Here is a 14,654-nt window from a genome sequence, read left to right on the forward strand (position 1 = left end):
TTCCAAAGTCAGAGGTTCCTCGATGGATGGTTTCTTGGAAGTTGCTCTATTCTTCAAGTCTAGGTCGAGTCTCTTTGGTGCGTGATTAAAAAATCCAAGGCCATTTAGTGTACAAACTATCTCATCATACTCTACGATGTGATCTTTATCAAAGTTCATGATGATAGCAGCTAGAGCTTCAACACCCAATCTCTCCTTAATAGGTATTTCTGGTTGCAAATCATCAACAACAACAATCATGGAGCCTCTTGAAAAGTGTTTGACTTTGCAACACGATCAAGTCTCTCCATAGCCTCTTGAAAAGTATTAGCCAAGAATGCTCCATCGGTAATGGTGTTTACAACAATTTTTCCATTATCATTAAATGCACGGTAGAATAACTCAAGAAGTGACTCGTCGGCTATTTTATAATTTAGAACACTTCGTAGATACTTTACTAATCTCTCCCAAGCTCCACTAATTGACTCTCAAGGCACCTATTAAAAATTGTTGATTCGATCCATTACCTTCAACTTTTTGGACAATGGGAAATACTTCTCCGTGAATGCCTTGTATAATTCTTCCCAAGTTATAGTGGAATTGTATGGAAGAAGGTTCGATCAGTAGAAGGGATGACTTTGTCTCTTCGGAAGAAGAATACTCGGACAGCCAAATTATAGCTTCACTAGTAAGTGAAAAATGGAATAACACACAGTCCAATGACATCCATAGTTAATCTTAGGTCAGCAACACTTCTCTTAAAATGTACACCACATTCTGGAGATAAGTGTGTAGATCCTCGGATAACAATCCAACAAACAGTCTTCTACTATGAAGTATTTGAATCAGCCAGCTTGTGATGCTAAACTTAGTTCCAAGAGGCAGTGGAGGTAAAACAATAGCACTAGTAGTTCCAATGGTGTCTGGGTTGACCCTATAGTTATTCCATATGCCTAATTTAAGGCGCAGTACGGCTGGAGGACGTTGTCTTGCTATTGGTTGATTGTTAAGAATATTCTATGGTTGATGTTGTAGAGGATGTTGTGGTTCATTGTCATGTTTCCCTCCAAGATGTTCCACATAATCACCAAGTATGTGTCTATCATTATTATTGTTGTTGTTCGCCATCCTACAAAGTGTTTTTTCGATTTCAGGAATAAAAGAATTTAAGGGAATGCCTTGACTCCTCAATTTGGCATGCACTATGACTGAAAAACCTGTTTCAGCATAAACAAAGAAAAATAACGTAAAATAAGAAAATAATGACTACAAATCAAATTATAAAAATTAATCTAATCTAAAATTCAAATTCCCCGGCAACAACACCAAAATTTGGTACACTCAAATTACACCTCCCTAAAGAAGTATAAAGCAATTATTGATCATATATAGAACCTAACAAAGATTAGGGTCAATCCTACAAAGAATATGATTTAGACTTTAGATTAATCGTTTATTATTTTCTTTAGTAATTAATTGATTTCCATAAGGAAAGGGAGGGATTTTTATAAAATCTAATTAACAAATCAAATAACAAGCATCAACGAACAAATTAATTAGTTAATGTGGTTTAAATCAATATGAACTGAAACTAGGGTTTTAAGTGTTCCCCACGAATCCTTAACTAAATAGATATTTTTATTAGTAATCCTTCCCTAGCATGTTATATATACAATCGGTAAGTTAATTTTACCTAAGTCCTTGATACGGTAAATAGGTGAAGTTTACTATGCAACTTTATCCATCTTTGAGTGTATGCTTTACTAATCATTACCAATGATCCCAGATTTAGCTATCTCTTGATCCGTTCAAGCTAATTAGATGAGGATGATTAGCCCAAAATCTCGTTGTTTAATCCCTTTTACCATCCGTTACCTCCTTGATCCGGCAAGTAAGGATAAGGCGAGTTCTAATATTGTTCATCATTAAAAAACAATCAAAATGAAGGGAAAACTAATACATCCATGGACACTATTCAAGAATTACTTTTTATTAAGTTCTACATCATTAATTCTTAATGGTTCCCACAACCCCAGTTGCAGAATTAGCTACTCATAACTACGTAATCACAATCAATGATATTTAGGTTAAAAAAATCATGAACTTACAATAATAATTGTGAGAATCCAAAATCTTCAATAAAATTCGAACATAAAATATCGATAACAAAAACTGGAATTTAAGAATAAAAGGCCAAAAATAGTTCAAGCTATATTCTCAAATCCAAAAATGTGCATAAAGTAAAATAAACCTAAGAAGTGTATTTATAGATAAATAATCTTAAGTAAATATGAATTTGGAAAACATAGAAAACTTTAAGTCGGTTCTGGTCTACGACTTGTGTCTATGAATTGTAATGTCTTTGATGAGTCATAGACCCACTCGTAATCCATCACACTGAGAAATTCTTCTTTACAAAAAGCCTTCTGCGAATCGTAATATCCATGACGACTCGTAATCTTGAGTTGTAGATCAGATCCTGGTTCAGCCTCTGCACATCTCTTCTACGAGTGTCTTCTACGACTCGTGGGAATGTAAATGAGTTGTAGAATTGACTCATCATCTTCATTTTTCCTTCAGTCTTTCAATTTTACTTGACGCTCCAAATTACAACTCGTACGGATGAAAACGAGTCATAGACTTGACTCGTAACCTTTAGTTTTAACTTTATTTCTCTCTTCTATTTTTGACTATTGATACCTATGAACCGTAGAAGTAACTACGAGTCGTAGGATGAACTCATAAATCCCAAAATCCTTAAGACTCAGTGATGTGCTTCCTCAATTCATTCTTCGACTTAGTTTCCTGCAAAATAAACACAACTAACATCGAATATTCTAACAAATACTTAAAAGACATGCAATTTCTAAAGTTCAAAAATATTAAAAGTACCATAAATCTACGGTACATTGTCACGACCCAAGCCTAGGGTCTAGACATGACATTGCAAATGAGGAATCTGAAAGTATGTCAAAAAAGTCTCTTATCATTCTTTTAGCCTTTCATAGGTAATGACAATAAATAAACAAGCAGAAATCATAATAGTAAATCTTCAACTTACATATGTTCAACAATACGTCTAACTTTTAGATTTAACGGGGTTAAGACAAGTCTCTAGCTCACCCTTAATCATAGTAGAAAGAAATGCCATAGTAAGTGTCTAAAGATTTCAATATATCATAAGCTAGAAAGATAAAGGAGTGTTATTTCCGTAACATGGAAACTCACAAAAAGTAGTCTTCAAATAAAATTTCAATTAGCCACGTGGAGGAGAATGAGGAAGAGCATCGGTCCCTACATGGTGATATCAAGTAGGCAAAAGAGTATGTGTTAGTACTTTGAATGTACTAAGTATGTAGGCATGCATGACAAAGTAAAATATTTAGGACATTTATAAGGTAAAGTACATAAATGAGTGCATGCATGAGTAATGAAGTAGATATCATTAAAATCATACATATGTGGATATATACATGCATGAATAATCATGTAAATAGCATTTGAAATGTTCATTTATGGGAAGTTGACTATAACCGACATTAAGACCATGTAAGCTATTACATGGAATCCAACATAACCCCCTACGTTGGCCGGGGAGTCTACTTGCCTAGGGTAGAACTCTGTCAACTTTACATTCATTCGTTAACTATAACTTTAAGGGCTTTCATGGATTCATTAGCCTAAGCCTACAAGGGCTCCTATGTTGGCACATAGTTAATGAGACAAGGGGTTGCTTCTAGGATTTCCTTATCGAATCCCACATCAATGACCATTCGGTGCTACGTCAATTCCACAGAATAGTTTAATACTTCAAAATAGTCATAGCATATAGCTTGAGAATTCAAAACATCATATTCCATAGAATAGCTCATTAAAATATTTGATGATTCAAATATGCAAGAATTATCCTTATAGCATAAAGAATCCATCATTCATAGCATTTGATCATTCTTTTATTTTATAAGACTCCCTTTTTATCATAGACATTACTTTCATAAACATTCATTTGGAGTTAAAGCTTTTAAGTCAAACTTCATTAAAAACATAGTAAAATTAGGTGGGTTCAAATCACTTCAACTTGCAAACATGTATGTAAATGAATATGCATAAATACTTTAAAATCCATTAATTAAAAATCATGCTTTAAACAATCCACCATTAATTTCAAAAACCTTTAAAGAGATAAATATAGAAATTAATTTCAAACTATCAATTCATACATATAAAATCATGTTGCATCAAAATAGACCAATAATCATTAGATTAACCATGATTCGTGCTATTAAGTAGAAATAAGAATTACCTATAAGAAAATAATACTTGAAATTGAGAGATTTAGTTAAAAGAGTTTTGGACTACATGGGTGGAAGAACCCATGGATGAACACCCACATACCGTAGAGTAAAGCATGAAGAAAATAAATATAATTTATCATATAATTAAAATACTTTAGGTTTGAGAGTGGAAGGAATACTTTTATTGAAGCCATACATACCTGGAATCCGAAGCGTTACTCAGAATCGAAGGACTTAATAAACACTCTTGAATCCTTGCCTTTTTCTCCTCGCCGGAGAGTTTTGTGTACTACTCAGAGTATATGAATCACTGGAATAGTATGTCTACACTACGAAGAACTAAAACTATATTTTGAGAATGAGCAAATAAGTGTATAGAGAGAAGAGTTGCTTGAGAAAGCTTGATGAATAAAATGATGAAATAAGATGGTATTTATAGGTGTGAAAGAGGGACCTAACAATAATTAAAATAATAAAAAAAAATCTAAAAATTTAATGAAAGATTGTGATGTCATGGGTGATGTCAAATGGATCTAGATCTTTCCATGGTTGGTGAGATGAACCTTCTTTTAATGGAATACCCTTTTTCGGAGTTGCGTTTGAACAAGATAACTTCCTTATTAGGATTTGGTATCTCATATGAATTATTTCTATAGAATTCTACTTTCATGTCATTCAAAAATCAACCGATTTGGATCATCCTGCAGTGAGATATATTTTTTCTTGTACAAACACTCTATTTCGTCACAGCACCATGTCTTGCAACAATTAATTTATTTTACCTTCTTAAACTCCAAAACATAAAATATGGTCTTCACAAAGGTTGTAGGTAATGATGTTGGAGTTATTCAAAAAATTGAATTATCTAATTTGGACCATCCTATTAAAAGTTATGTCCAAAATACAGAAATTGTATCATTTTCATCGAGAATTGGAACATCATATACAATGTTTTTAGGGGGTGTTACATACATCATCCACCACGAGATCCATGACGACCCATGGTTTGCACCACGTATCGGGGTTGACCTACGTGGTCCTCACCTCTGGGAACCATTAGGCTGGGCAGGGACCATGATAGCCTTTCACGGCCCATGGTCCTCTTCACGGCCCGTATTGGGTCTCGTGAAGACCACTTAGTGCCCAACAGCTGAGTTTTTAGGAATATCATCTGTTGTTCCTCACTTTTTGTCTTTACAACTTCAAGAGTCTTACAGAGTTAGATAACTCCAATCACAAAACCTATACGTCAGTATAGATAGGATCGTACCATTTATTCGGGCGACTCCTCATAGTCCCAAAAGAAAACTTTTTAGATGGATCCATAGTTTAATTATTGTCCTATACCCTGACAAGGTATAGGATAGCTCTGGCAACGTGAGCAGAACGTTGTATCATCACGAGGCTCATAGTGATAGTTTTCAGTTAGAGAAACTTCTCAAGAAGTAAAGTATTATATTTGTATATACTGAGTTGCATTTACTATTTCATATCTTTTAAAACACAATTTTACATTTATTGCATACTTTACTGAGTTGAACTATTTCAGAGTTGAGTTCATTGAATTGAGTATCTTGAGTAAGTTTTCTTTCAGTTATTTTTACATACTGTACATTCCATGTACTGAAGCCATTTGGTGTTGCATCTTTTTTATGATATAGACATTGGTGATAGAGATCCTCAATAGGCGCATCATTAAAGATCAACTTTCTACTCATCTTTGGTGAGACCTCTTTGCATTTAGAGGAGCTCTTGAGTCTTTACTTTTTAATCATTTGTTTATCAATTTTGAGGTGGCCATAGGCCAGTCTTGGTACCCATTTCAGAGTCAGACTTAGAGGCTTCATAGACTAATTAGATAGTGTTCAGTTTATTCATTTGAGATTATTTTTAAACATTGAGTTATATTTCATTAGCTATATGATTGAATACAAGGGCACTCTGGTGGACTTAAGCTCTCGCTATGTGCAGGGTCCGGAGAAGGGCCCGACTATAAGGGTCTATTATATGCGTCCTTACCTTGCATTTCTGCCAGAGGTTGTTTCCAAGTCAAGAACCCGTGACCTCCTGGCCACATGGAAGCAACTTTATCAATTACTCCAAAGCTCTCCTTCTAGCTATATGATTGAATATTGAAACATAATTTTTGAGAAGTTAAGTTTTAGGTACTTATTATTCCCATCTAAGTTACTTGTCATAAGTTAAGTCTTTCACTAAAGTGAGATAGCCAGGCCAAGAGTTCGCTTGGAACCAATAATGGTTTCTGAGTGCCAGTCACACCTAGGGTATAGACTTGGGGTGTGACATTCATATTGTGAGAACACCTTTCACAATTCATTGATTCATGCTTGAAAACATCCTTGAAACATAATTCATCACTTTCATAACACGTTCGTAAAATCCTTCATGAATTTCATGATCATAGTTCATAGTTCATACTTGAAAATCATAAGCATAATGCATGAATCCATGTGAAATCAATTGAAAATCATGTATCATAGTAAATTCATGCATAATAAAATCAATTAACATCACTTAAATCAAAATAGAAAAGGACCCATGAAGAATTGACATGAAACCCTCATTGAATTGGGTGAAATTGAAAGTTGAAAAATTACAATCTTTTGAGATCTAATGGATGAATGGAATTCATTGGTGAATTCCCACATATATTGATAATCAAAGCCATAATGCAAGCTCTAACAATGGATATTTGAAATCCTACAAACCCTAGCTTCCTTCCTTGATCTTGAGAGAAAGTTTTTAGAAAAACGATTTTTGAGTGGGAGTTTTTAAGAGGGAATGAGGAAAAATTTGGAGGGTTTGAGTAGTTATAAATATTCAGAAAATAGCCCAAAACATTCGAGCTTCAGTATGAAAAGAGTAAAAAATATCCAAAATAGCCCTGAGGAAAAGCTATTTATCAAGTTCCACAAATGCCTTCTACGATCTGTGGAACATTGCATAAGCCATACAAGGTCTTGTGGAAAGAAATCCTCAAAAGTTCTTGAATCCTTCCCTATACGGCTAGGTCTATAACTTGTGGAACCTTATATGGGTCGTATAACCTTCCGTATTGCTTACTAAAGACTAAAATTTCCCAAAGTCCAATGATGTGGTCTACGGACCCTCCTACGGTCTGTAGAACCCACCACGGTCTATGGGACTTCCCTTCAAGTTAGTTTCCTCCCCAATACTCAGAAGCCTTTTTACAATATGGTCTATGGTCCGTAGACTTCTTCACAGGCCATAGGATCGCCCTTCAACCTCAACTCAAAATTTTTCTTTTTCTCAGACCTTTCCACGATAGCCCCTTACGGACCGTATGAGCTTGTATGTTCAGCACAAGGTTCCATCAATAGTTTCGCACCAATAACTTTTTATGAAATTTCCTTTCCAACTAAACTTTTCAACTTTTGGGTTATTACAATTTCAAAGTTATTCGAGAGAGACAATGATTATTTCTTGTCTAGATCAACGAGATAGGTTACCAAATTATTTGTAATTATAATAAGGTAACACACTTTTTGGGACGGACTAAAAAGTAAAGGATACCATATAAAATGAGACAGAGGGAGAAGCACACAATTTAACAAAGCTTTCTATTTCGTTATTACATAAAGTTGCTTGAGTTTCTACTTTCTTTAGTGGATTTGTAATTGATGCTATCACATCATTTAATTCTTTAAAATTATTTATGTATTAATACAATTATATTGTTGGTTTCCAAATAAAATAAAATAACATGAAGACTAAAATAAATATTTAGTAATAATACAAGGATCAAAAATGCTATTTTCCTGAGAAGCTATTGCTATATTTTGAAAATAAAATATTATTACTTCTCGTTTGACCATGTTAGATGACATCATTATATGAAATCACATACTTAAGATAAAGTTGATGATTTTTTTGTACGTACAATTGGATTTTTAAGTTATATTTTTTTCTCATAAAAATAAAAATTTCATAAGTTGTGAAAACTATTAAAATTATCCCAATTATTTATACAATCTTAACAAATACGTAAAAGTTCATAACAAAGGTATAATACACCATTACAAAACTATTCTACAAAAATACAATATTTATTGATCGAACTTTAGTGTAAAGCCCCCCAACTTCTAAGTAAAGCTCCACACCATCCTTTGTATACATATAGGCTTAAATCCGATGAATTCTAAGTTGTGCATACATGTTAAGGTCATTTCCTAAGTATTTGAAGTGTATTGTATGTGATTTAGGATCATAAGGAACCTCAAACATCAGTCCAGGTTCAAAACATTTCTATCAGCTAAGTTTTCGCATGAGTTCATATAAGGGTCAACTTCAAACGACCATATCTCTCAAAATACAAAGTATTAGGTAGCTCATAAACTATCAAATTAAAGATCTATGATTCTTCTTTCCAAAACCTCCAAGTTTGCGTCAATCCGAGTCTAGAGTGAAAATCTATGGCTAATTTACTAGAGACGCTTTAACCTAGCAACAACTCCGCGATATGGAGTGAATACAGACCTCACTGTCCATTTGAATAAAATTTCATCCTTCAGCTCTGAATATTTATTTTTCTAAGGGTATTTTTATCCTAAAAACCTTTGGAAAGTCATCTAAATATCACTAAATGTGTAAAAAAACATTTTTTTTCATAGTTAAAATCCTCTCATTCACTCCTAAATTTCTACTCTCAAGAACTTCGAGAAAGCATCAAGGCTAGAGTTCATCTTCCAAGGTTCTCCATCAAGCCTCGTCACTAAGGTATGTAAGACTTCAATGAGGAATTCCTTTCAATCTCATGTCCAAGATTTCTCAATTTTCATGAACTTAATTCCATAACTAGGTTTATCAAATCCACCTGCAAATTCATTCATATTTATGACCAAAATTGCATGATTTCTTGAATTAATTATTCATGATTATGGAGTCTTGACTAATGTACTTCCTTTTTGTACTTAGTAAATTTTTACACTGTCGTTTTATGTGTTATCAACATGATATTATTGTGAGTTTATGAAGCTTATATTTCAAAGCATAATTTAGAGCCTTATGCTATTACGAGTACTATATTGAATATTTACGAGCTATGCAAGTTCTAGAAAATTTTCTAATGATTTAAGTTATCACTGTGATTTTGAAAGATATATTTTAAAAAGATTTGAGCTTTCACAGATATGAGCTTTGTCTTACCCTTTATTCATGCAGACATATAGTTTATCAAATTATGAGCATATCATATAAGTATATTATTTTGAGAGGATTATTTATCACCGAGAGGACGCGAATTTAGACAATTCAAGTCTCATAACTACGTGCTACCATAAGATTTGATTATGCCGCTTTGATGGTCAACTCTTTTAGCCCTTTAAGGCTCAGATAGTGGATCCACATTAGACAGACAAGCTCTATACCCTGAAAAGGTATAGGGCAACCCACCCAACTGAGATTATAAGCTGAACATCATTAGCTCAATGGTATTTGTTGGTTGTAAAAAAATCCTCAGTGAAACTACTATTAATTGCATGTATTTACATTATTATTATAACTTCACAAATATGATATCTTAGCTTTATTTCTTTCTGATTATGGTTACAAAGTAGATTCATCCTTATATTTTGAAAGCAGTGTCACATGTGACATTTATACACTGGTTTTCAATATGTATTTCATTTATTTTACTTTGCTTTATGACTATGTTTAGTGTTATCTTACATACTCAGTATATTCCACGTACTGATCACATATGTTTCGTCGCTCTACATTTTTTTATGAAGTAGATTCAGGTGTTTGCTCTTAGACTCATGGCTAAACTGATTGCAGCTTTCCAGTCAGCAGTTGGTGAGTCCTCAATCATTCGGGGACTTCATAGAGTAGTTAGTAATAGGACTTATTATTAGGAATGATATTCTTTTAAGGTAGCTGGGGGCCATGTCTCGGCAAACTCATTTCTACATTCTAGTTAGTAGAGTCTTATATTCAGACATTAGTTGTTCAGTTCCATGGATCTCTTAATCATTTTATTCTAATATATACATGTTACAATTAATTATGTTTTAGCTTCCACTTGCATTTCATAAATGTTAAAATTGTTCTTTAGCAACATGCCAGTACCAAGGGTCCTCTTAGAGTCATTCGTGATCTTGAGTGTCGGTCGCACCTAGGGCGTAGACTCGGATCATGTCATTTAGCTCAATAAAAAAATGGAACATAAGTTATATACTACTCTTTAATATAAGATAAAATTGACTAAATGACATATTAAAGACTACATACTATTAGTTATAATAGGAATCTTTACATTTCAATACCTAGCAGTAGAAATCTCACAATACATAACAATTATTAAAGTTACACTTTTAACAAAACCTAAAAATAGTAAATAATAATGTAATTAACAGAGAAGATATTTATTCCATAATTAAAGGTATTGTAATTAACAAAATATTTGAATTCCTTAATTATCTCTCAATTTGTTTGCTTTGTGGTTCTTATCTCCTTAATCAGAATTTCTATTTCGTTCTTTTCTTTTTGCTCTGCGCCATTTTTGTTGTTGTTAATTTCAATGTGAAAAATAGTTTGTGCTCAATATTAATTCAATACATAGGTTGATGGGATTCAATAGGTTGGTTTAATGTTTTCTTAATATTTTCTTGGTTAGTTTTTTTTTTTTGATATAATTTTTTTTGGATACTATAGGTTTGTTTGCCTGATTTTATAATTTTTGGTGATTTTTTTTGTTAATTCGTCTTCTTTTGTAATGGCTATTAATTTTTTTCGCAATGTTTCTTACCATACTAACATTATTGTTTTGTTCAAAAACAGGAGATATTGATTACACACATTATAATGGCTTGATTAATATTTTGTCGGCTCAACTTGTTATAGACAACACTATTGAGGCTTGGTTAATGTAATAAGTTTAAATTAAAGGGCTAGGTATAATTTTTGGTCTCAAAAATGTGTATATAAACTGATTTGGTGTATCAATTGTTACAATAAAACTTCTATATAGGAAAAAATTATAAATTTTGATCGATATTGTTCAAATTTAAAATACTGTTGTATTGTATTAATTTAGGTATAATCCGTGGTGTCAAAGTTAAATGAATATGTTTTATGATTTTGATTTATTTTGTGGTTCACAAGTTAATGAATCGACTGTATGATATTGGTATGAATTGTGGTTTCAAACAAATATTTATAAACTGTTTAAGACTAATATTTTCTCATAACTACTTGTGTATATAATTAGTTCATAAATTAAATTTTTATTTTTCAATTTTTTGAACTGGTCTATTGTATTAGTTTTGTATGATATGTGATTTTTAAAAATAAAAATTTTCAACTGTATTATATTGATATATATTCTGGTTTCAAGAAATGTATAAATTTGGATCTACTGTATGATTACAATTTAACTTGTGGCTTCAAACAAATGTTTATAAACTGTTCAAGATTAATTCTGAACTATCAAAAACATCATTATGAATTTTACTCTAAACCACTTTATAAAAATCATTTTGAAAACACAATTCATACCAATATAATACGATTGATCCATTTGATTTTGAAATCATATTTGATATCAACATCATACAATTAAAAGATATATACATTTGAACAATACAAATCACATAATTTAAATCATTATTCATACCACAATTCATACATTTCATATTGTTTATTATGATATGAAATAAGATTTTTTGAATATATCCATTTGAAACCACAATTCATACAAATATACCAAACAATATATAACCATTCTTTTGTTATCATGATTCATACAAAAAAATCATACACAAGATCACATAATGAGTCATTTTTATACACAAAACAATTTGTAAAATGTAATAGTATGAACCAATTTCCAAGATCATTTCAAAATAAGCCACAACTTATATTATTCATACAATTGCAAAGTATTATAAATTTGAACATTGAAAATCTTAAACTAATAATTAATAGACTCGGTTAAAAACTAAAATATATATAAGTATATACCAATGAATTAAAAAGTAATTTGATATATATATATATATATATATATATATATACATACATACTTTTTTAATTTATCGGTAAAGAGTAATAAATTAAATATCATTCTTATTTTGAGAAATTTTGTAAAAAAAAGAAATATTTGGAGAGAAAAAAAAAGCAACCCAGTACAATAAAACTCCCACTATGTGTTCATCAATGGATTCCTAAATTTTGGCCCACTTGATAGATATCGTTAATAACTATCCTTATCTTCCTTCCTTAAATTAAGCCTAATATGGTAAAACAAATAACATTAATACGATACAACAACAACAACCCAGTGAAATCCCACAACATGGGGTCTGGGGAGGGTAGAATGTACGCAGACCTTACTCCTACCAAGGTAGGACGGCTGTTTCCTGGAGACCCTCGGCTCAGTAAAAGCATAAACGCATAAACTTTCAGTATTCAAAACTTCCACAACTTTTTGGAGAATGTAACAGTAGAACACTATCACCATTTTTGAAGTTATTAAAACTACAGAAATGACAATCAACAGACATTACCATAAAAAATCATATAGCAGAAGAGCTTGAAATTAAATACTTGCCTTTCCTGTGTGTCCTGTTTGTGCCCAACACCAAGTGCCCAAACGACTTAGATGTTCATGATTATTGGCAATTGATCTTATAACTGTCATTACTCCTGAAGTTCCTGCAAGAAGTATCCGCATATAAACAGGATGCAGAAAGAAAAAACCTTCCAGAAGTTGCCAACCAAAACAAATACACTCAGAAAGAGAGAAAGGAACCACAGTAACCAACTATAGAAGCCAATTTGTTTTCTCTAATAAAAAGATACCCCAAACATATAAATGAAACATTGGCTCCAAATCTTCAACATCCGTCTTATGTCTAACAACTGTTCGGTGAAGAGTAAGGGCAATTGTTGTTGTCCACAAGAAAGACGCTAGGCAGAAGAAATGTGTTGTATATCCCTGACCATAACAGAAGAACCCTTTGGAAGGATCCCTATATGACCAAAAGAACTGCCAGTTAATAAATGCTACGGAACCATTTAAAACAAAAATTCACTGGAAGCATGCAACAAATAGCTTGTAGATGGGAGTGGCCATACCCAATTATGCTGAAGAAACTGCAGCACATGTCCTGCACTCAAAATGACAGGTATTAGTTAATAATTATCTTAAAAAAGAAATATAGTAGTCGTATTAGTTAATAATTATCTTAAAAAAGAAAGAAAAATACAATTTTTTCATGAATAGGTAATTACCATGATAAGTAAATGAAATAAAATATAATATAGTTCAAATTGAATAAATGGCATATTAAAGATAGTAGCTCATTAAATTCGAAAATAAAAAATAAATTAATTCGGATCTGTTATCACTCGTAATTAAGTTGTTTTATTAGTAATTCCTAATTAGTAGCTTCATGTGATGTAATATAAGGTCTTAAATACATATATGGGATAATTTTTTCTTACTATAATCCTTCCACATAGTACGACCTTGATTTGAATTTGGTTGGTTATAGTAAAAATTATATCTGATATAAATGATTTAAAAATTGATAAGAGTAATAATATCAACAATAAATTTTATTTACATATGAAATAAATGATTGATAGTTATGAAATAATATTATTTTTTATATATAAATATAAATTTGTGGTCAATTTTTGTATTTTAAAAATGTAAAAATCAAGTTTTTTTGAAGAATTTGAGATTTTAATCCAAACAACTACTTAGAGCCCGTTTGGATGGGCTTAAAAAAAATAACTTTTATGTATGAAGTGCTTTTAGAACTTTAAAGTGCTGAAAGTTATTTTTATAAATAAGCAGTTGAGTGTTTGGATAAAAGTGCTTAAATGAGGAAAATAATGTGAATTTTAGGGTTAAAAGAATAAAAAGGGTAGTTTGGGAATTTAGTTAAAATATAAAGGATATAAAAGTAATTTCCATGGTCAAAGAAAATGACTTTAAGCACTTAGAAAAAAAAAAGTCAATCCAAACGGGCTCTTAGTCCTATTTCAATTTTCAGGATAATTTTAAAAATTATTAACGTGGCCTGAGGAAAATAATGTGAATTTTAGGGTTAAAAGAATAAAAAGGGTAGTTTGGGAATTTAGTTAAAATATAAAGGATATAAAAGTAATTTCCATGGTCAAAGAAAATGACTTTAAGCACTTAGAAAAAAAAAAGTCAATCCAAACGGGCTCTTAGTCCTATTTCAATTTTCAGGATAATTTTAAAAATTATTAACGTGGCCTGAGAGATTTGAACTCTCGCGGGGAATCCCCATGTACTTAGCAGGCACACGCCTTAACCACTGGGCCAAAGCTACGATTTTAAAGGAAAGTACCGTAGAAACAAACTAA

At 31.7% G+C, this 14,654-nt stretch overlaps 1 protein-coding gene and 1 non-coding gene across 2 annotated transcripts; both read right to left on the reverse strand.

Moving 5' to 3' along the window:
* Positions 1 to 236: 236 nt before the first annotated feature.
* Positions 237 to 13,439, reverse strand: LOC129890557 (G-protein coupled receptor 1-like). Its single transcript, XM_055966089.1, has 4 exons — positions 13,392 to 13,439; positions 13,116 to 13,285; positions 12,861 to 12,968; positions 237 to 400 (listed from the first exon to the last, which is right to left on the reverse strand). Exons 1-4 carry the CDS (start codon positions 13,418 to 13,420, stop codon positions 237 to 239), a joined length of 471 nt encoding a protein of 156 aa, XP_055822064.1. The 5' UTR covers positions 13,421 to 13,439.
* Positions 13,440 to 14,538: 1,099 nt separating this feature from the next.
* On the reverse strand, positions 14,539 to 14,620 carry TRNAS-GCU (transfer RNA serine (anticodon GCU)). The gene has a single exon. It is a non-coding gene; the product is annotated as a tRNA-Ser (tRNA).
* Between the last annotated feature and the right edge of the window lie 34 nt (positions 14,621 to 14,654).

This window comes from Solanum dulcamara, chromosome 5 (genome assembly GCF_947179165.1).
Source record: "Solanum dulcamara chromosome 5, daSolDulc1.2, whole genome shotgun sequence".
NCBI lineage: Eukaryota > Viridiplantae > Streptophyta > Magnoliopsida > Solanales > Solanaceae > Solanum > Solanum dulcamara.

Coding starts and splice junctions, on each gene's coding strand:
- LOC129890557 (XM_055966089.1), bottom strand. CDS start 13,420: ATGTGCTGCAGTTTCTTCAGCATAATTGG. Junction 13,286..13,391: donor AGTTTCTTCAGCATAATTGG/GTATGGCCACTC, acceptor TTGGTCATATAG/GGATCCTTCCAAAGGGTTCT. Junction 401..12,860: donor AGGACACACAGGAAAGGCAA/GTATTTAATTTC, acceptor ATTATAAAATAG/CCGACGAGTCACTTCTTGAG.